The sequence below is a fragment of the Phoenix dactylifera genome, chromosome 2 (genome assembly GCF_051530095.1).
Source record: "Phoenix dactylifera cultivar Ajwa chromosome 2, Ajwa_hap1_PhDact_Kaust_v1.1, whole genome shotgun sequence".
In the NCBI taxonomy this organism is placed as follows: Eukaryota; Viridiplantae; Streptophyta; class Magnoliopsida; order Arecales; family Arecaceae; genus Phoenix; species Phoenix dactylifera.
Genome location: NC_143191.1, coordinates 39,859,542 through 39,882,816, shown reverse-complemented (window position 1 = coordinate 39,882,816; position 23,275 = coordinate 39,859,542). Strand labels below are relative to the sequence as shown.

The 23,275-nt window shown below is 42.6% G+C and overlaps 2 protein-coding genes across 4 annotated transcripts; both read right to left on the bottom strand.

The window, feature by feature from the left end:
• On the bottom strand, positions 1–7,611 carry LOC103710642 (uncharacterized). Of its 3 annotated transcripts, none has more exons than XM_088716381.2 (4): positions 7,444–7,611; positions 5,802–6,187; positions 3,690–4,917; positions 1–2,970 (listed from the first exon to the last, which is right to left on the bottom strand). In XM_088716381.2, the coding sequence occupies exons 2-4, from the start codon at positions 5,951–5,953 to the stop codon at positions 253–255; spliced, it is 4,098 nt and encodes a 1,365-aa protein (XP_088572507.2). In that variant the 5' UTR covers positions 5,954–6,187; positions 7,444–7,611; the 3' UTR covers positions 1–252. The 3 variants fall into 3 exon arrangements, with proteins under 3 accessions (XP_088572507.2, XP_038983086.3, XP_008794680.4); XM_039127158.3 differs by having other exon boundaries at positions 7,224–7,447; XM_008796458.6 differs by lacking the exon at positions 7,444–7,611 and having other exon boundaries at positions 5,802–7,416.
• A 2,999-nt stretch (positions 7,612–10,610) lies between these two features.
• Positions 10,611–22,949, bottom strand: LOC149768318 (uncharacterized). The gene is made up of 2 exons (XM_089928164.1): positions 19,314–22,949; positions 10,611–10,847 (listed from the first exon to the last, which is right to left on the bottom strand). The coding sequence occupies exons 1-2, from the start codon at positions 22,947–22,949 to the stop codon at positions 10,611–10,613; spliced, it is 3,873 nt and encodes a 1,290-aa protein (XP_089784290.1).
• Between the last annotated feature and the right edge of the window lie 326 nt (positions 22,950–23,275).

Below are 23,275 nucleotides of genomic sequence, written 5' to 3'. Positions count from 1 at the left end.
TTTCCTCAGAAAAGAAAGCTACATGAAAGCTTTCTCTAGTTCAATAAACCGATCACAGTCATGGATTATTCTGAGCTTACACATAAAACATACTCAGAATAAGAGTAAGACCATCAATCCAGAGAGGTAGTCGCAACATTTAACATCATTTTTCATGCTTTTGAAAAGACATTCAAAAAAATTACAGCTCCCCATAATTCAGTTTCTCCGCTTTCACGCTTTCAGTCACCACGATAAGACGAGGTCCTGGCTTCATTCCAAGGTCCGACTATAATACAATGATGGTGTGAGACGGGCTGTCAAAGGTGATCGGAACATATAAGAGCTGCATGGAACCGAGCCTTCTGAAGTGCTATCATGCTCAACAGGGATATAAGCATCGGCCTTCGGATATGAGATGGAGGAAGGCCTGATCATTCCAGAGACCTCTCTTGACATATACGGGTTCTTTGGTGGGAAACAGGAGGAAGGCCTCGGAGGAATAAGATTGGAACCTGGAAAAGCTGGTGGTGAAGTTACTACTGGGCTAGATATGCTTCTGTTTGGTTCGGCCTCGATGCCAGGAGAGTCGTCAATTACAGTTACATCTCTGTTGGGAGCTTGAGCAGAAGAAATCTGGCGATGTTGAGATGCAGCCCTTCTCTTTATGCTACATGGCAAAGAGGTATGGAGTTTCTTTGCTCTCTTCTGCTGAGACTTCATTGAAGCAACCCCCACGAAGCGGCTTATGTGCTGCTGAGTTTTTGATGAAGCCTTGCTGGGGATTGTAGAGCCACTTGAAATCTGATGTTGTTGGTATGAGAAACTAATCTTCCTTGACCCATTATTCGTAGAAGTAAATCCAAGAGGTACAGATTTCATTGTCGAGGCACAGTCTGAATCAGAAGGGAGAACTGTAAAATGTTTTGCCAACTCTTCTTTTTTCACAATTAGATCCTTGCCCATCAGCCTCAGTAATGGATTGGAAGAGGCCTGGCTCTGAGCCTGAGAATATAGACTTGGTGGCCCAGAATCACTCCCTAATGGGAGTTTAGAAGCAAGATATGCAGGAGTTTTTGTTAAAATGGATTCAGCTAGCGACTCCAGGATGGGGGCAGACACTTCACCAGATCTCAAACCATGAGAAGTACTGGAAGACAAGATGGTCGGCCTAATGCACAGGTTGGATACCGTCTGCTTTATTTTTGAGTTAGTCATGATACTTTGTCTTAAGGGCTGTGGAGATTCTTGTGAAAGACTTTCCCTGTGAGAGCAGCAGCAAGGTTGATCATCTGACAATTTTTCAGGTTCCTCCGCCACTGCAGTTGCCTTACCTTTTTGATCCCTTTTCTCTTTCTTCATTCCTTCAGTTCCTCTAATGCTTACAATGGATGGCAATTCTGAGTTATTTGACAAGCTTGAGCTCAAATTATCCTGGTCAGCATTATGTTTCATGCATTGTTCTTCGTTGGTATCTTCTGAGTGGGGAACTTCAGGAGAAGGGAGAGAGATGTTTGAGGAAGTTGAAGGAGAAGCAGATGCTTCTACACCACCAGCCAAATTAAGATCTTGATTTGATGTCATCCTTACCGAGGCTGCTGATGAACTCTTTTCAGGAGATTCAAGAACCATATCCACATGGCAAATCAAACAAGCAGAAGACCGTTTAATGGAAGTGTCTGTTTGGTCTTCTGATTGCATAAGTCTTAACAAATTTCCCTCTTCGCCCACCCTTTCAATGTCCTTATTAATGATTCTGGCAACATCACGACAAAGCACGACCTGCTTATCAATCAATCCACCTTCCACTGGTGCTTCAGATCCACAGAAATATTCTAGGTGTTCTTGTCCAGATGGCCATGGGTCCAATCTGGGACTGGAAGCTGATGTCAAATGTTGAATAATTAGATTTTCACTGCCACCATGTTCATCAATAGCTTTATCCATGGAATGTTCATTTGCAATATCTTCACAGTCCAAGGGCTCATGCTGCATATCTGAAGCTTCAACATCAAAACCATAACAGTCAGCTCCCAAAAGCAACCTCTTTTTATTAGACTCCTGCTTAGCCATTGTACAGAAGCCATCTCTTTCTCGTTCAGATTCTAGGACACTGGGGATTGTTATATTCTCAGAGAAATTGGGGGGATCGACATTACTTGTCTCAGTAACTCGTGGAGAGTATTCAAAGCCAAAATATTCAGTAGAACCATGCAGTCCTTTGTTGATGCCAGATGGTGACTTTTCTCTCCATTTACCAGTGCTTAATATGGATCTTTGCCGACCGAACTTCCAAACGGTCAATCTTTTCTCACTCTCATCACCTTTGCTCACTTCCAAAGAGGATGATTTTCCTAGCGAAACATTATCCTTTGGCATTAATCTTTTTTTGGTTTTAAGTGAGGGATGACAACTTCCAGAAGGTATTATAGTAACGTCAGGAGAATTATCAGACTTACGTATGATGCTCGAGTGTATCTCTTCTCTTTTTCTCCATGAAGAAGAAACAAAATTCCTCGATGATCTTGTCAGTTTCTGCATAAGACCACCATCCGAAGAAATGTTTTGAGGGGATACTAATCCAGAATTCGAATCAAGAGGTTTTGGAGGCATTGTCTTCCCATTGTACGTGGCATGGACAGAATTAGATAGAACATCCACTCTCTTGGTTTTTGTAGAAGACAGCAAATCCTCGGATGACCTTGAAAGTTTCAGAATATGGCTTTTAACAGCAGAAGAGTCAGCTCGATTTGACTGATTACCTTCCACAAAAGTGTCCAGAGTGCTAGGCACAATGTTTTCCATGCTTTTATCATAGCCCTTCTTGTTAATTTTTCTAGAGGGACCCGAGCATTTAGAGCATACCCGCTGTCTTAAAGTTCCAGGACCACGACCCTTGGCTTGGTCTTGATCATTCAGTATGCATGATAGGGATTCTTCCTTCTCTTCATACGTGCTTGAATGACAATCTCCAATTTGTGTCACTCGAGTCTGATTAGAAAAGGAGAAGGAGAAGAGATACACAAGCCATCACATCTCATATCATGCTACAAGAGTGAAATTCCATGACGACTCAAACTAATCAGTAGAACCATGCTGAGGTACAAAAGATTCAAATATGAGTACCAAATGCTCAAACAAGAATTAGTTGTTTACCATTTAACTTCACAAGAAGGATTCAAATAAAAATGGACATTATGAGTACCAGACAATACCAGAGTTTTGCAAGGCTAGAACCTCTCAAAACTACAGAAAGTTGAATGGTAAGCATAAGCAATGAGCATGACATCACAATCATGAGAATATTGTAACTATATTGAGACTTCAGTGCAGTGCCAAGCAGTCCTAATTATGGGTTACTAGCTGATGACCACATCAAATATCAGCCAATAAAAAAATAAAAAAAGAAAGATTATGGTTACTTCATGCTTCAGATTGCATTTGTTGAAGCGGAAATATAAATTTTGAAACATCTGACAGAAATATTGGAACACTTTAAGAGATGACAGCAAGACAAACTTATGTTCAAGATGATAGATTAAATCAAAGGTCTCCAATCAACCACATTCTACTGATTTTGGGAGATCAAACAGCAACCACATATTGATTCATCATGAGTTCAACTAAAGGATAAGGCTTCTAGGTTCGCTCAGATTTAGCAGCATGTTGTTCTATTTGGACTTAAAAAAGGAAAAACTAGTGCGGCATACCTTCCCATTAAACAGCTCAAATGAGCGTAGTCTTTTGTTCCGTTGATTAATTTTTGTACACTTTGAGTACTTTGATTTGAAACACTCTTTCTGGCTAATCAAAGAACTCCTGCCTGCTTTAATGCCTTTCACATGCTTCCTCAGCTTAATATTCTCCTTTGTAATCACTGGTGGTACATTGTTGAAAGATAGAATTCGAAGCTTCGTCCCATTTGAATCAACATAAACAGCTTCTTCATTTCCATCATCTGTAGCACCTGATATTGACAGCTTTGATCTTTTGACTTCAGTGCTAACCTCCCTGGTCGGTGCCACCAAAGTTAAATCTGTAGCCCAGTTTGTGCCATTTCTTCTGTCAAGGTCTTCAATGGTGCAGTGGGGTGCAGTTGTGTAGATATCCACCATCAACCTTTTCTTCCTTGGTTTCACTTTCAGTTTCGGGAGTTTGGTCATGACCCGCATGGTTTTAAAATCCTCAGAGAGGCACTGATCGATGTGAGCATTCAAAGTGGTGTTGGATGTCGATGCGAACATCTTACAAACAGGGCAAACCTTCGAAGCCATCGGATCTGAAACAGTGCTAGAAGTGGATACTATGTCTTCTCCCTGGATGGTCTCGGAAGTGCTGCTCGACTTTACTATTAACTTGCACTTCTCTGATGATTCACGTCTGACGTCAAGCTTTTCCAGCAGTACAGGAGGTTCCTCAGCCTCTAATGCTAATGATCCTGCTGGGGCACTTCTAGTTACATGTACTGTGCAAGGAAGCTCACTGATCTTACCTGAGGTTCTCTCGATCTGATCATGACTCATAATGGTGGAGATAGGTTCAGCTTTGACGCTAACCAGTTCATCACCTGAATGGATTTTGTGATCGACCTTAGATTTCATTGATTTAGAGAATAAGTTTTGAGCTTGATTTGAGCACTCTATAACCAATTGATCTGCTGGCAAGCACAACTCATGCTTGATGATATTGGGCTCCTCCTCAATTCGACCAACATCTTTAGTTTCAAGTGATTTGACCTCTGCTGAGATTTGTTCACTGTATGAGCTTTGTTGCTGGGATTCCACTCTTCTTGTGCAGAACTGGGCTCTTACCAAATCAGGCGGTTCAAAAGGTGGCAACATATCTTTGATATCATACTCTAAGCAAAGCTGCAAAAATTTGCAAGGAAATGGCCAATTCTTCACGACATCCTTGCTCCGCAAATTGAGAACATAATCTCTGCAAGACAAACCACAAATCTTCTGGATCAACCTCTTCATTTACAAAGTTACATGGCTAATAACTAATTAAACCCCATCGTTGAAACCTCACATCCCATCTTCCCATTCAAAGAAAGATTACATTAAAATCTAGGAAGTATATCCATCACTTTTTTTTTCTCTTCAGAAATTTTCAGCAAACTTTTCAATGAATTATCTAAAACCTTGTCACATGTAAACTTCGATTTTTTTTTTTTTTTTTTGGTACATTGGCGGTAAACTTCAATTATTGGAAAACAAAAATAAGCCATGGAACTGAACATCGATCGCATGACCGGTAGGCCCGCCAAATTAGTCACACCATTAAGAAAGAAGCATACTTTTTAACTCCCGATATTTTGATAGAAATGAATGGAGAATCAGAACCATAGAAAAAACACAGAGGCATCTGGAGTAAGAAGCAAAGAATTCATGAAAATTCATGCAACCAATTCTAGGCGCTTGCAATCTCGAAGGACAAGACATGAAATCATCATGATAGAAACTGGGAGAAAAAAGATTTGGAAAGCTCAAAATCAACAATTTTTTCCCCCTTTGCAAGCAGCAGCCACCATAAGATTCTTCTGACCGAACCCAAGAAAAAGGTTCCTGCAAGGACTTCCTCAAAACCATGAACAAAATGAAGATGAAAACCCTGAAACCACATACCCACATAAAATTTAGCCCCACATCCAAAAAAATTTGCAAGACATGAACCAAGATATGAGGAAACAAAGACATCTTAAGTCTTCCAGAAGGAGAACAACCCAGCCTCTGATCTGATTGAACCTACTAAGATTCTCTCATGGAAGAAAGAGTCCATGACATGACAAAGGCTTTTTATGTGGTAAGAGAACCAGTTACCTTATGGAAAAATGAGAGGGCTGGGTCTCGGCAAGGCCTGCTGGATCTGCTGCCTCTTGGAAGACAAGCTTATCAGAAGCCCTCTCATCACTTTTCAATGCCGAAGCCTTGCAGGGAACCAAAGGGTCTGAAGGGTTTTCAAATGACAACATTGAGCTCGAGGAAGGCCTTCTCTATTTTCCCAATGCTCCAAATTACAGCAGTACTAGCCTTAAGTGCTTTACTGCAACTGGGCCTGCTCTAATGCTCAGCCTCCAGTTTAACCAAGGACTTTGAGCTCCGAAGCAACAGCCCTCCATGAAACATGCTGAGAGAGCACCAAACCCCATACAGCAAAAGAGACCCGCCCCGCCCTTTTTTTTTCCTCCCCCCACCTGATTTGATGCCTGCAAGACATAAGTAAACTGGAAATTAGACTATATACGGTAAGGAAAACGGATAATTCTGGGAACAATAATAAGGTAGAAAAACAAGGAGGATCGCTCCAAGGACATCATTTTATGTAGCCGTAAGACAGAGAGAGATTTGAGGACTCGGAAAGCCATGGAATCAGATCAGACTCCTCTCAACTTGAAAGCCATGAAAGCAAATAAGTGTTATTTTATGTGGTGAAAAAGGCGAAGGAATCCATGGAAGCACATAGAGCTCTGAAGTAACCGATCAGAAAAGTAAAACAGCGGATCCAAAATATCAGGAGGAATAAATCAAAGAGAGGAAAGGAAAGATTGCAGCAGCCAAATAAATGCCATCACATGAAATATCAGCCATGTGAAAAAGAAAAAGAAAATACAGATCTGAGTGGAGTGAATTATAGATTGGGGGAAGAAAAAAAAAAGCAAACTATAAGGCAAACTCGCCTACCAGTTTTGCTAAGAAAGAGGCTAAAATTTTTTTAAACATAGTTTGCACAAAGAATTAGAGACAGAACCGAAAGAATAAGGAGGGAGAAGAGGCAACGAAATCGCGGAAGATTTCGATGTTGAACTTTATTTTGATGGCTTCCTACCAGGATCAGATAAAGAGAAGAAGAGGGGTTGCACTCAAAACGGAGTGGTACGTACGGATGATTCTAGAGCCAAAAAAGGCACATGGGCATAATCATAAGCAAATCTACAAAAGATCCATCCTAGATTCCCTCTTAGAAGGTCCTAAGACGCCATAAAACTCCGAGATCCAAGCGAAAGATAGATGATAAGAAAGGAGAGGAGGGGAGCAGAGAACTCAGAGAAAGGGTGAATGGATGCAATATCACAAGAGAATCTTTATAAAAAAAAAAAAAGGCCAGTTTCCGAACGACAAGCCTGAAAGACTCGCTATTTTTCTTCCAAAATAAAAAACAACAAAAGAATAAGAGGAGGAAATGAAAGGATATAAAGACCCAAGAAGAACAGTTATACAAAAAACCTCTGCTCCTAATCTTACCCCCTCATGTATTTCAACTTGTCTGCAAAACAGAGCAAACGCTCAAACATAGTAGATGAGATTTTTTTAGGGTCCCTTCAGGTGCTGAAAGGAGGACAGAGGAAAGAACATGGAGATTCACATATGAGGGGAGAGAGAGAGAGAGAGAGAGGAGGGTGGGTAGGGGAAGAAGATTTTGGAGAGAGCAGCTGTTGGGGAAAAGAAAACACCACCCACTCACATATAGAAAGGCATCTAGGTTGTCCATCCCAAAGCAGGACGCAGTACACTGAACAGTAACCCACAATGAGAGAGAGAGAGAGAGAGAGAGAGAGAGAGGGAGGAGGGGAGATGGAAGGGGCGCTGTCCTGTACCATACGTAGTTTGTCAGCTTTTCTTTTTTCTTCTTGTTTTTTCTCTTTTGCTTCCCAGCTTTATTTTCTTTGGTATCGCGCATGAATGGCGAGGGTGCTTCCATTGTGCAGACACCTATTTAGTTTAGGTCAGTTTGGTAGATAGATTTTAAGTATTTATATAAAATTAAAAAATTTAAATAGTATTTTTTTATTAATTTTTTTAGATAAGAACTTAAATTATAACAATAGTATATGTGCGAATTCGATTTATAGTCTATATGGACTAGTAAATACTACAGTAGAAATTTATTATGGTTAGCTATGGACCGACCATGATGCTTATGATTAGATTTGAATGAATTTGATTTCTTAGTTTTAATGAGGATGTCAGGCTTAAACAGAAAAAACATGTGGGGATCCGTGCAGGCATGTGACTGGTCTTTTTGAATGAGTTTCATAGTTGTGATATCTTCCTCTGACTATTTTGATTGGCTAAAATACTCCAAATATAATTAATAACGAAAAGTTCGAATTAGGGCTTTCTAGTGTAATTAATTGGAGCGTTCGTTTATCTCAGTCAGATATAAAAATTCAGAGAAGTTTCACTTTTATAAAACTTGAATAGAATTCAGAAAATTTTTATTTTTATTAAACTTAAATCGCTGATATCTCGAGGCATTGAAAATTCCTCTACTTTGCGATTGATTAGGAGCGATCCGGTTCATCATCATCATCATATACGGTAAGAAATTGAACTATTAAAAATAATTGAGAAATAAATATTATAGCAGATATTAAAGTTAATATTTGTTCGTTAATTAAAATTTTATTCCTTATAAAAAAAAATCAATATATTGTGGTTAGAGGAGTCCATAAATTAGCACATTCTTGTTATACAAAAGTTTGATATTTCGAGATACAGCAATTTGCGGCATATAATTTGATATTTTGGTTTGCGATGGACAACATGACGGCTGCTTTGGAAAAATGAATGATGTGATTTTTAAATAATTTTATGCATTGGAATAAAAAGAGAAAGCATGTTGATCCAAACAGTTATGGCATGTATAGCTCCCATAACTATAAATGTAAAACAAAAAGAAGAACGGTTGTTAACAAGAGGGATGAATTTTCAGTTAATCTCATCCCATTAGTCATAACCTTAACCCTTGGAAATTCCGGATTTATGCTATCAAGATATCCTATCTGGGACGAACTATCTGGTTGACTTAATTTTCACGTAGTTGATTATTTTCATGCATATGATTTTATGCGAGACCTCTATAAAATAACTAGCTTTGCATGACTAGTAGAAGGTCAAAGATTAGGAAGATAAGAAAGAAGTATTACGACAAATATTTAAAAAAAATAGTGTTTAGTAATAAATAACATCCACTGTTATTTATATCCACTGTTATATACAAATTTTCGTGATTTGCTCTATTGAGAACAACTCAATAATACTAGCCTCGAGGAAATTAATTAACAAAGAGTATACATGAATGAGTCTTCACGTATTTGAAAAGAGTTTTCTCGAGAGAGCACGACGTTCTAAATTGTTTCCTTTATGCTATATCTATATATAAATATATAGATATATATATATATATATATGAAAGAAGACATAAGAAGCCAAAATGTGGAGTCTAAGCTAGCAAAAGAAATATTGCCGGGTTCATTTATTATTAGTCAATCCTTCTAAAGGCCCATTCTTTGGTAGATAAATATCATAAAAAAAGTTGGTCGGCTTTCCCATCGACTAAGTTACCTCTGTTCTTATGCTTCGTAATTTTTCTATGGTTAGCATTTACCCATAAAATTAGAAAAAAAAAACCTTATCCACCTAGAAGATAGAAAAGTCATTTTTCCATCAGCTGAAAAAATAATTTTTTTATTTTATTTCTAAAATATTTCAAACTAAAATTCTCTGGAGGTTGCCCAGTGGCTGAAGGGGGGCTGATCTATAGGGAGTGCAATAGGGCATGTGGAGAACAGAAATGGGCTCACTTGTCCCCCGTGTGATGGGCTTGCTTAGGACGTAGAATCTCTTGTCCTGAGATAGATCTCCAAGATCTATGAACTAAATGGAGAAGATCTCATTTCTCCAAGGATCTGCAGCCGGCTAGTTTTAGATTTATGGCTGCCTTCATTTGGCGTTGCTGGTAAAAGAGGAATGCTCATATCTTTGCTTCTATCATCGCTTTTAAAATCTAATATATATTTTTAGATTTTGGTATGGTTTGGAGATGATTAAAGGTACCGGTAGGTCTGCTGCCTTCACAAGGTGACGGGATCCTTTTGGTGCTTTCATTGATCCGCTGATGTTGCTTCCATTTGTGACTCCGAAACTCAGCATCTTTAGTTTGGTTTTCAATCTAGCATGTCTTGACTGAAGTTTTCTTCAGCACCCGCTATTTGTTTTCTTCCTCAGATCTCTTGTTATCTCTGCTTCTCTTGGGTGCGATTACCCATTTGTTTTCGTTACTATATTTCTGCTATTAGCTTTTCTTTTTATTATCCTCTGACCTTGTATCTTTGTTTCCATGCGCATTCCTTTCATGGTGGCATTCCTTGCTTTAAATGCTGACGGTCTCTCTCCCCTCTCGATGACCGCCGACGGCAAGCCGCCGGAACGAGAAGGGCCAGCTCGGAAGGGGCAACCGCCGGTCCAAGGTCCCTCCCTCAACCCCATATTCAGCTTGATTTCGCCCGTTTTGGGAACACCCAATTCTTAAAATATGTTGCTTGGGATGATTTTTGGGTGATGGATTTCTGCTTCTTGGGCTCTCTCTCTCTCTGCAGTTTAATGACGGTGGTTTGGAATCACTCCATCGGTTGTGTTCGAGGTTTTTTTTTTGATCTTTTCTATTGTTATAGTTCAGAATTAATTCGGGCAATGCCTTTGATTTCTTGATTTTCTTTAGCAATTATTTGATCTAGCTTTTATGTGATCTTGATTTTTTTTTCGAAAATAGGTTTTGAAGTTCAGATTAGTGATAACGGCCAACTTTTCTATTTTTTTTGGTCAAAACGGCATTTCATATCCAATAAATCAAGATTGAGTACATCCTGCCAGATCAAAAGACAAAAGGCAGTGCAGCAAATGGGGAACGACTGCTAGACTGGTCCATATGACGTCCCCGGAATGACGAGCCACATATGAGGCGACCCAGTCTGCAGCTCGGTTCACCTCACGATATACATGACCAATCTGGACAGCTAATAACTCCTGAACTAGTCTGCGTGTATCCCGAATCAAAGGGTGACCATCACCATATCTATCCACTCCCTGTATCCAGTCAATCACCGTGGCAGAGTCTCCCTCAATGCACAGTCTGTCGGCCCCCAACACACATCTCGCATATCGGATACCCTCCCAGGTAGCTCGTAGCTGTAATAACCCTAAAATTTTTATTTTTTTATTTTTTTTTTTTAAAGGGATAGAATAGTCCTTTAAAATTGATATAAGGGGTAAAATTGGGAGAAATCAAAAGATAATGGCATAGTTGTAGATCCGTTGAAGTGGTAAGGGTAAAATTGGAAAGGAATCAAAAGTTAATGGCATAACAGTAGATATGTTGAAGTGTTAGGGGCAAAATGGGAAATTAATAATATTAAAAAAAAGGGTGAATAGTATTTTGATGTGACTTAATTGGAGGGTTTGCTGTGGCTTTGGAATGAAACCGGGAGACAGAGAGAGGGGGTTATCAGGCGTGGAGGAAAAGAAGGAAAGAAAAGGAGAAGAAGAAGAAGAAGAAAGAAGAAGAGGAAGGGGATTCGAGGAGGAGGGGGATCCCGGTTGCACTTCCAGCTGAAGGGAAAAACGTAGATCTCCTTCCCCTCTACGCAAGGACCTCGATTTCCAAAAAGAAAAAGGTAAATATCCGTCCCTATCTAGTCTTTTGATGACATTAGGCTATACAAAGGGTGGATATAGTCTAGAGGGGTCGGATAAGGGTTGTAGAGGTGGTTAAAAGAGGAAGAATCGGATTTTAAAAAATTTTTCCGGCACTACGAAAAAACTGTGTCGAAGTCCCAACTTCGGCGAATTATTTAGGGGGTCAAACGGCCTCCGATGATGATGCATGTTATCTCTTTGGAATTCTCTATGAGTGTAGAATGTTAGGTAAAAATTTCATCAAATTTGGAGTCCTGAAAGTGGATCAAAACCGGGATGAAGTAACCCACTGTCAGTTCGGGTTACTGTTCATCCGGGTGGAAAATAAGGGATTTCATGCCATAATAGGGTATTAAGCCTAGATTAGGCTAAGGGAGACCTTGTACTCGTGCAAGGGAGTCCCTAATACACATAAATGATGAGTTAATTAATAGAAAAAGAAAAAGAGAAAGAAAAGAAAAGATTTAGGGAACGGGGGAGTTGAATCAATTAAAGTTCCCTATATTATAATTGGCACGTAGATTATAGCCCTTGATACAAGACTAAATGTATTGTAAATGCATGTCACAGTTGGGCAAGAAGCTAGGGAACAAGAGGAAGAAGTTCCCCACTGCCTGCTGTAGATTTTCGGAGGCGTATCAGGGCTGTGCCGGATTGACAGGTGAGTGGGAGTCATGTACTTTGCACTATGAGCATCCTTAATTCATTTTCATGAATGTCGCCAAGTGTGAATTGATTCCACTTGAGCATATTGATTGATATTGTAGTAGATTCCTCTATAATCTTGATTCTCCATGCTTGATTATTCTGTACATGCATTTGAGGGAACATTGAGAGGAATTACGAGGGGTTGATGAGTAATCAAATTGATTCCGAATTGTGAAATGATTTCTTTTGTAAATTGATTTCATTTCCTCTATTTTAAAGACTTGTGAGTCGTAGCTTGATTATACACTTTTATGAGTAATTAAATTGGTTCCAAATTGTGAAATAACTTCTTTTGTAAATTGATTTCATTTCCTCCATTTCAAAGATTTGTAGAGCCTTCTTAGTGGTATATTGAGTTGTATTGCACTTCCTTGACCCTCACTCCTAACCCTGATGTTAGTTTATGATTGGGTCATGATCGAGTGAGTGGTAGTCTTGATCATACTCCTTTTTAGTAGAGTATTGGGAGGGTGCATTATGGCATTTATGCATGGCTTGGCAGTATCTGCAGGACACCTATAGTCGATGGGGTTGAACATCGGCCTTTGTGCACATAGTAGCCTTCTGGGTGGGCGGAGCCCAGTCCCTTCCTAGGGGGGGACACGGCCCTAGGCGTAGGATCGGCCGGTCCTACGACTTATATTCTGCTTGCCGCCGGGCATAGTAAGACCCCGCGAGGTGCAGTATGGCTTTCCGCGGATGTAGAATTCCCGCGAGGTGCCGTTTAGTATGTAGATGTGAGATGGATTTCTGTTCTGGATACTGGCCAGCATTTATATGATCAGTGTGGTGTCTTATCCTGCATATGCATGTGACAGTAGGGAGTTGTTGCTGGTTCGCCTGGGGCGTAAAACCCACCTCCCGATAGCTGTCTAGCATTTATGTTATCGATATGGTGTCTTATCCTGCATATGCATGTGACAGTAGGGAGTTGTTGCTGGTTCGCCTGGGGCGTAAAACCCACCTCCCGACAGCTGTCTAGTGATGATTTACATATTGGTGTGGTGTCATATTCGATATATGCATATGGCAGTAGGGAGTTGTTGCTGGTTCGCCTGGGGCGTAAAACCCACCTCCCGATAGCTGTCTAGTGATGATTTCAGCATATTGACACCTGATTTGTATGTTCCAGCATTATGATCTGTTGAGCATATTCATGAGTAGCATATATGTTTACTTGATTATTCCATATATGCTTCAGATGAGTTGATATTGATTGTGGTGATATTGATGATTTACTCCATATTCTCTATGTTGAGATCATGTTCATCTTGTTATTGATCTTGAGATTTCATCTCGAGCCATGATTATATTCTGTCTCATGTGCATAGTACTCTCTACTCCACTCACTGAGTATTTATATACTCACTCCCCAGTTTGGTGTTTTTGATTGCAGGGCAGGTATTGTATAGAGAGGAGCAGGGTTAGAGATTGCCTGCTAGCTGTGCCGCTCCATAGTATAGTATAGTATAGTATAGTATAGTATAGTATAGTATAATGTAAATAGAGGTTTATACCTTTTGGTGTATTATAAACCTTCTATTATATATAGTGCATAGTTACAGTCATAGATCCTGTTGTGGATATGGGTTTGACCATGGATGGATTGGGAAGCAGGTATATATATGTGTGCAGATCAGTTGTGTGCCTGTGATAATGTATTGCTATATATTGTCCAGGTTTATATGTGACAGATTATGTGATTGCTGCTCTGACAGGTAGTGTGTTTTATGTATTGAGATAATCCTGACAGGTCACTATAGGAAAAGTGATCATTTTGTGCATGCATCATGCCAAATTTTTTCAAGATTTATTGATGATTGATAGGTAGTAGGGTTCTACGCGGTGGCTGGTGGCCTTATGCCTACCCGCACCCTAGGACCGTCGTGGCGGCCCGCCGGGAATGGGGCGGGGGTCGTGACAAAGCTTGGTATCAGAGCAAAGGTTAAGAAGAGTCCTGTCAGAGCAATAGGATGAGTCAGGATTAAGTATAGGATTATACTATGGAGCATAGGATTTTTCTGTATGTTATTTTATGAGTCATTTACAACTCAGTAAAATATATCATGACTCAGTGTGTAACGACCATCCTCTCTTTTTGACTTTTTTAGAGAGATATAAAGAATACCTCCAAGGAGAGGACCTACTCGTCCTGGAAAGAGGATGGAGCCAGATATAGCATTGGATGTGGGTTCTGCACATGTCGAGCCCCAAAGAGAAAAATCTCCTCCTGCTGATAGACGGAGGGTTGATGATCAAGGAGAGGTAGGAAGTAGAGATGCATTGATGGAATAGTTACTGGCGGAGAATCAGGCTCTGAAGGAGCAGATTGCTCGGGGGAAATCTCCTGCCCTGTCAGTAGTATCCATCCCACCTCCTGTAGTTGTGCCAAGAAGTTTGGCCAGGCGGGCTCTAGATGATGAGGGGATTACTGTACAGGAATTTCTGAGGCTCAGAACCCCGGAGTTTAAGGGGAAAGAAGGTGAAGATCCTCAGAGATTTCTGGAGGAGACTGAAAAGATGATACGGAGACTGCCCTGTTCTGATGCAAGAGTTATAGAACTTGTAGGGCTTACAATGAAGGAAGATGCCTGGGACTGGTACCAGAGACAAGTGGAGGACAGATTGTACAGTAGGAATCCTCCAACCTGGAAAGAGTTCAGGCAAGCAGTGATGGATGAGTTTTTGTCTCCGGCTGAGAGGCAAAATCGGGCTCTTCAGTTTGAGAGGCTGAAGCAGATGCCCGGAATGAGCGTATCTGAGTACGCTCGTGAGTTCACTAGATTGGGAAAGTATGCTCCTTACATCATCCCCACTGAAGCTGTCAGGATAGAAAGATTCAGGCGGGGTCTGATTTCCCCGCTTTATAATGCGGTGTTGGCAGTAGAGGTCCCCACCTTGTCTAGGCTGATAGATAAAGCAAAATAGTGGGAGACCAGAAACAAAGAGGAAAGAGCTGAAAGAGAACAGAGAAAAATGAGTGTGGGGAAGGAGCAAAGCAGAAGAAGTAGATCTGAGGGAGTAGATCTCTCGGAGGGCCCGACGGAGCAGTCTGTATGCTCAACTCCACCTGCCCCACGTAAGAGGAAATGGAGGGAAAGAGGTCAATCACAAGATACTTTTCTACCATCAGTACCTCGTCCTCCGGTCACTATGGCCAGAACTGAATCTAAGTTTCAATCATGGCCAGTGTGTGGCATATGTGGGAAGCAGCACCCTGGCAGATGCAGAATGGGTCAGGGAGTGTGCTACAGATGTGGACAGCCGGGTCATTTTGTCAGAGAATGCCCGCAGGGTGCCACCCAGCAGTTTGTGCCTTTGGCATCCTACCCTTCTGTGCAGATGGACGGGCCTAGTAGTAGGGGGCCTGTAGGCAGAGGCAGAGGTCAAACACCAGCATCACAGCAGAGTGTTGGACCATCTCAGCCATCAGCTCCAGTAGGTAGAGGGCAAGGAAGGGTGTTCACGGTAAATCCACAAGAGGCACAGGCATTAAATGTAGCTGTGACGGGTATGCTCCTCATTGATAAGATTAAAGCTAGAGTATTATTTAATTCTGGAGCTACCCATTCATTTGTGTCCCTTTATTTTGCTAAAAAGTTAGCTAAGGATAAGATATTAATTCATATTCCCTTAGCTATTAGTACATCTGTAGGGGATAGTATAGAAGCGAAGTATGTGTATCCTACCTGTGTGGTAGAGATAGAAAGTAAAACACTTCTAATTGATTTGATTTCCAATACCACACCGAGCAGAATATGAAAAGCAGATACACTCACCCCTTTGAGTAATCAGGTAATTTACTCTTTTAAATTCGAGGACGAATTTTATATAAGGGGGGGAGGATGTAATAACCCTAAAATTTTTATTTTTTATTTTTTTTTTTTAAAGGGATAGAATAGTCCTTTAAAATTGATATAAGGGGTAAAATTGGGAGAAATCAAAAGATAATGGCATAGTTGTAGATCCGTTGAAGTGGTAAGGGTAAAATTGGAAAGGAATCAAAAGTTAATGGCATAACAGTAGATATGTTGAAGTGTTAGGGGCAAAATGGAAAATTAATAATATTAAAAAAAAGGGTGAATAGTATTTTGATGTGACTTAATTGGAGGGTTTGCTGTGGCTTTGGAATGAAACCGGGAGACAGAGAGAGGGGGTTATCAGGCGTGGAGGAAAAGAAGGAAAGAAAAGGAGAAGAAGAAGAAGAAGAAAGAAGAAGAGGAAGGGGATTCGAGGAGGAGGGGGATCCCGGTTGCACTTCCAGCTGAAGGGAAAAACGTAGATCTCCTTCCCCTCTACGCAAGGACCTCGATTTCCAAAAAGAAAAAGGTAAATATCCGTCCCTATCTAGTCTTTTGATGACATTAGGCTATACAAAGGGTGGATATAGTCTAGAGGGGTCGGATAAGGGTTGTAGAGGTGGTTAAAAGAGGAAGAATCGGATTTTAACAAATTTTTCCGGCACTACGAAAAAACTGTGTCGAAGTCCCAACTTCGGCGAATTATTTAGGGGGTCAAACAGCCTCCGATGATGATGCATGTTATCTCTTTGGAATTCTCTATGAGTGTAGAATGTTAGGTAAAAATTTCATCAAATTTGGAGTCCTGAAAGTGGATCAAAACCGGGATGAAGTAACCCACTGTCAGTTCGGGTTACTGTTCATCCGGGTGGAAAATAAGGGATTTCATGCCATAATAGGGTATTAAGCCTAGATTAGGCTAAGGGAGACCTTGTACTCGTGCAAGGGAGTCCCTAATACACATAAATGATGAGTTAATTAATAGAAAAAGAAAAAGAGAAAGAAAAGAAAAGATTTAGGGAACGGGGGAGTTGAATCAATTAAAGTTCCCTATATTATAATTGGCACGTAGATTATAGCCCTTGATACAAGACTAAATGTATTGTAAATGCATGTCACAGTTGGGCAAGAAGCTAGGGAACAAGAGGAAGAAGTTCCCCACTGCCTGCTGTAGATTTTCGGAGGCGTATCAGGGCTGTGCCGGATTGACAGGTGAGTGGGAGTCATGTACTTTGCACTATGAGCATCCTTAATTCATTTTCATGAATGTCGCCAAGTGTGAATTGATTCCACTTGAGCATATTGATTGATATTGTAGTAGATTCCTCTATAATCTTGATTCTCCATGCTTGATTATTCTGTACATGCATTTGAGGGAACATTGAGAGGAATTACGAGGGGTTGATGAGTAATCAAATTGATTCCGAATTGTGAAATGATTTCTTTTGTAAATTGATTTCATTTCCTCTATTTTAAAGACTTGTGAGTCGTAGCTTGATTATACACTTTTATGAGTAATTAAATTGGTTCCAAATTGTGAAATAACTTCTTTTGTAAATTGATTTCATTTCCTCCATTTCAAAGATTTGTAGAGCCTTCTTAGTGGTATATTGAGTTGTATTGCACTTCCTTGACCCTCACTCCTAACCCTGATGTTAGTTTATGATTGGGTCATGATCGAGTGAGTGGTAGTCTTGATCATACTCCTTTTTAGTAGAGTATTGGGAGGGTGCATTATGGCATTTATGCATGGCTTGGCAGTATCTGCAGGACACCTATAGTCGATGGGGTTGAACATCGGCCTTTGTGCACATAGTAGCCTTCTGGGTGGGCGGAGCCCAGTCCCTTCCTAGGGGGGACACGGCCCTAGGCGTAGGATCGGCCGGTCCTACGACTTATATTCTGCTTGCCGCCGGGCATAGTAAGACCCCGCGAGGTGCAGTATGGCTTTCCGCGGATGTAGAATTCCCGCGAGGTGCCGTTTAGTATGTAGATGTGAGATGGATTTCTGTTCTGGATACTGGCCAGCATTTATATGATCAGTGTGGTGTCTTATCCTGCATATGCATGTGACAGTAGGGAGTTGTTGCTGGTTCGCCTGGGGCGTAAAACCCACCTCCCGATAGCTGTCTAGCATTTATGTTATCGATATGGTGTCTTATCCTGCATATGCATGTGACAGTAGGGAGTTGTTGCTGGTTCGCCTGGGGCGTAAAACCCACCTCCCGACAGCTGTCTAGTGATGATTTACATATTGGTGTGGTGTCATATTCGATATATGCATATGGCAGTAGGGAGTTGTTGCTGGTTCGCCTGGGGCGTAAAACCCACCTCCCGATAGCTGTCTAGTGATGATTTCAGCATATTGACACCTGATTTGTATGTTCCAGCATTATGATCTGTTGAGCATATTCATGAGTAGCATATATGTTTACTTGATTATTCCATATATGCTTCAGATGAGTTGATATTGATTGTGGTGATATTGATGATTTACTCCATATTCTCTATGTTGAGATCATGTTCATCTTGTTATTGATCTTGAGATTTCATCTCGAGCCATGATTATATTCTGTCTCATGTGCATAGTACTCTCTACTCCACTCACTGAGTATTTATATACTCACTCCCCAGTTTGGTGTTTTTGATTGCAGGGCAGGTATTGTATAGAGAGGAGCAGGGTTAGAGATTGCCTGCTAGCTGTGCCGCTCCATAGTATAGTATAGTATAGTATAGTATAGTATAGTATAGTATAGTATAATGTAAATAGAGGTTTATACCTTTTGGTGTATTATAAACCTTCTATTATATATAGTGCATAGTTACAGTCATAGATCCTGTTGTGGATATGGGTTTGACCATGGATGGATTGGGAAGCAGGTATATATATGTGTGCAGATCAGTTGTGTGCCTGTGATAATGTATTGCTATATATTGTCCAGGTTTATATATGACAGATTATGTGATTGCTGCTCTGACAGGTAGTGTGTTTTATGTATTGAGATAATCCTGACAGGTCACTATAGGAAAAGTGATCATTTTGTGCATGCATCATGCCAAATTTTTTCAAGATTTATTGATGATTGATAGGTAGTAGGGTTCTACGCGGTGGCTGGTGGCCTTATGCCTACCCGCACCCTAGGACCGTCGTGGCGGCCCGCCGGGAATGGGGCGGGGGTCGTGACAGTAGCTCTGCCCCAACAGCCGTCAAACCTGGCGTGCTCCGACCACCGGCTGCAATAAACCTACCATGCTGGTCCCTGATAACAAAGCCCACTCCTCCAGAAGCTCTATCCATGGCCATACCACCATCAAAATTCATCTTAAGATAACCAGGGGGTGGGGGTACCCAAGAAAGAGAAGCATACCCAGTCGCTGCAACAGCAAGAGAGGTACCCCAGATATCCCTAGCCAATAAAGATGAATTCGATGAAGTAATCGAAAAGACCTCCGCCGCCTGTGTCATAGCTCTGTCCACCACAAACCTCGGGGCCGACCCTCGCCCCTCAAACAAGCGTCCATTCCTATCCAGCCATATATGAAATGCCAAGTAAGCTGCCATGATCCCCTGTCGTACTGTACTAGTTCTCCTGGTGGAATCCCGCAAGAACTGTAACAAATCCTCCACTAACTCCCACCTCGGAAGTGAGAGCCCAGATAAGCTACTCCAAATCTGTACAGCCCTAGGGCACAGAAGTAAGACATGATGAATAGTCTCCTCGGTCTCCACGCAAACCTCGCAAAACTGTGTCATCCTCAAACCACGCCTAACCAGAACACTCCTGGTCGGAAGGCAGCCCCAAGCCACCTTCCAAAGGAAGAGCGCTACTCGAGGATGCAGCCTCAACCTCCATATCCAACCCACATCCATCTGCCTATAAGGCATCCTACCAATCCGAGCATGAAGATCCCTGGCTCGGACTCCCGATTTGCCCGTCGGCTCCCAAATCAGTCTGTCCGGCTCCTCCCGCGATGGTACAGGTAACGCCATGACTCTCGCCGCTAACTGCTCTCCAAAGACCTCCCGTATCAAACCCTCGTGCCATCGTCCCTCTCCGGGATCAATCAGATCACATACCCTAAACCCCTGCAACCTCTCTGTGTCCACCATCGTCGGCATCTGACTGATAGGGAACTCCGTCACCCAGCTGTCCTCGAGTACATCAATGGATCGACCATCACCCACCGCCCATCTGATCGCCGACAGCACCATCGGACCTCTGGCACAGATCTCCCTCCAGATGGGGGACGAGTGGCGCCCTGCACGGGTGCCAATAAGTAGTCTCCCATATTTGGCCCTCATCAAGGAGGACCACATACTGTCAGGCTCCAATAGAAATCTGGCTGCATGTCGCATCACCAATGCCTCCTGTCTCAAAATCAAAGAAGTCACGCCCAAGCCCCTCTGCCTGATCGGCTGGCACACCACCTCCCACGCCATCAGATGAATGCCACCTCTGTCACCCCGCCTACCCCATATAAAGTCTCTGATAAGCCTCTCAAATGATCTCAACAACGCCACTGGGAGTATGGAGCTAGACATGAGGTATATCGGAATGGAGCTCAAAACTGTCCGTGCCAAGGTAACCCTGCCCATCATAGATAGAGTATGTGTCTGCCAACCCTCCAACCTGTGTCTGAAGCTAGTCTCTAGTGAAAGACAATCACCTCTGCGTAGTCGTCGACCCGTGATCGGAACTCCCAAGTATCTCAGGCCACTGTCCTGCTGCCTAACCCCCAAGATCACCAAAATAGCTGCCTTCACTTGTGGTTTAATCTTCGGGCTAAAATGTATCGTTGTCTTAGCAAAGTTGACTCGTTGTCCAGAAGCAGCACAATAATCAGAAACAATCGATCTAATCACCTGAGCAGCCTGCCTGGTCGCCTGGGCCAGGAGTAAACTGTCATCTGCAAATAATAGATGGGATATCGACCTGGTCCCCCGTGCCGGCCTATATACCTCCAGCCGCTGTGAGTCCGAGGCACCCCGCAAGGCCCTAGAGAGAGAGTCGGCACACATAATGAAAAGTAAGGGAGATAAAGGACATCCCTGGCAAAGACCAACTGAGGACTCAAAGAAATAGGAAGGAGTCCCATTTACCAATATAGCAAAGGAAGGGCCCCTCACACATCCCATAACCCATCTAATCCATGTCTCATGGAAACCAAAGCTCTGAAGGGAATGCTGAACAAAGTCCCAACTCAATCTGTCATATGCCCGCTCCATGTCAAGTTTGATCCCCATTAAGCTTCCCCGTCTAGGAGCCCTGCCAAGGTCATACATAAACTCCTGGGCAATGAGCACATTATCAGTAATGCTCCGCCCAGCGACAAAAGCACCCTGCTCTGGGCTGATGAGCCTGGGTAGTATATCTCTCAATCTCACAGCTAAAATCTTTGCCGTTGCCTTATACAATGTGGAGCACAAACTGATGGGGCGAAAGTGGCCCGGCTCAGTGGGGTCCTGTCTCTTGGGGATCAAAGCAACAAAGGTTCTCTGCCAATCAGATGACATCGCCGCCGTACGGAAGAACTGCTGGATAGCCTCAATCACATCCTGCCCGACTAGCATCCAATATCTACGGAAAAATACCGGGGGAAAACCATCCGGGCCGGGTGCCTTGTCCCCCGCAAGGGACCATACTGCCTCCTGAATCTCCCTCCCCGAAACCGGCCTAGTCAGCACCGAAGTCTCCTCTGCCGAGACCCCCACCGAAGGCAAGGGTAGATCTGTAGAAATCCCACTCCCTGTCTGCTCGGTCCACCTAGCTCTGAAGAACTGCTCCACCACCCGTATAATCCTGTCCGGCTCCTCTGTCAACTGACCATCCTCTCTCCTGATAACCCTGATCCTATTCCTCTGCCTCCTGACTAGTGTAGATCGATGAAAGAATTTAGTATTTCGATCCCCTTCTAAAATCCATTGAACTCTTGATTTCTGCCTCCAAAATATCTCTTGTTGACGAAGAAGAGAATCATGCAAGGATAGAAGAGATCTAAGTTCTGTCATCTCCCCTGCCGATAACCCTCCCCTCAGTACCTCCTGAGACTGTAGTCTAGTGATAGCCTCCTCGATTTCTTCTATCCTTCTAAAAATGTTCCCAACCTCCTCCCTATTCCACCTCATCAATCGTCTCCTTGTCAGCTCCAACCTCCGAGAAACTCGATACATCGCATCACCCCTAACCGGCATACCCCATGCCTCACTCACTACTTCCCAAGACCGGGGATAGCAACACCAAAACTTCTCAAATCTGAAAGGACAACGGTGTGGAATAGGGATCTCCGTACTCACCAATATAGGGCTGTGATCCGAAGCAATCCTCGACAGATGCTTTACCCGATACTCTGGAAATTCCTGAATCCATTCAGCTGTAGCAAAAGCTCTGTCTAGTCTCTCCCAAACACGAGCCGAGCCCTGTTGGTTGTTGCACCATGCATACCTTGGCCCCACAAAACCCAAGTCAATCAATCCATTCCCCGAGATAAACTCTTGAAACTCCCTCACCTTCCTATTGTAACTGAAGTTCTTCCCCCCCATTTTTTCCTGTGGATCATCAATGCAGTTAAAATCACCTGCTATCAGCACTGGTGCTCCCTGATCAACCACCCTGGATGCCTCCTCCCACAATGTCCTCCGACCCCTAAAATCAGTGCTGGCGTAAACTGCTGCAAATATCCATGGCCGTCTACCCCCCTCAGATATTACCATAATAACTTCTTGATTACACATATTGAAGATATCCAAATTGCTAGAATTTAGTCTCCAAGTAACTATTATTCCACCCGATAGCCCAATGGAGTCCACTGCATAAAAACCCCAAGATCTCGGCACTGCTCTCCTAGCCTTCTGTAAACTACTACCGGACAAACGAGTCTCGAGCAAGACACATATGTCTGGACTATGCTGCTGAACTAATCTACGGAAAACCGGAGCAAAAGAAGGTTTCCCTGCCCCCCTGCAATTCCATAGTATAATCTTCATGAATCACTCGAGATAACGACACGGCCCTCTTCCTTGGAGCCGTTCCCACCACTAGCTGAAGAGCCTGCATCACAGATCACCTCATCTGAACTTTTCTGCACAGAGGCCATTACCTGGAGCAGCAGCTGAACATGGCTGGAATCCCCCTGCACACTGTTCCTTTGTGCCATCCGGCACGCCTCATCCACAGTAACAGACCCCTTCACTATGGCCGATAGCTCCTCTGCCACCAGCTTGCCAACCTTGCCTTCCATTGCCGTGGTCTGCGCCGTCACACCCTCCATCTCCGGCGATGGCGTACCTCCCCCAGCCATATGCGTCGATGA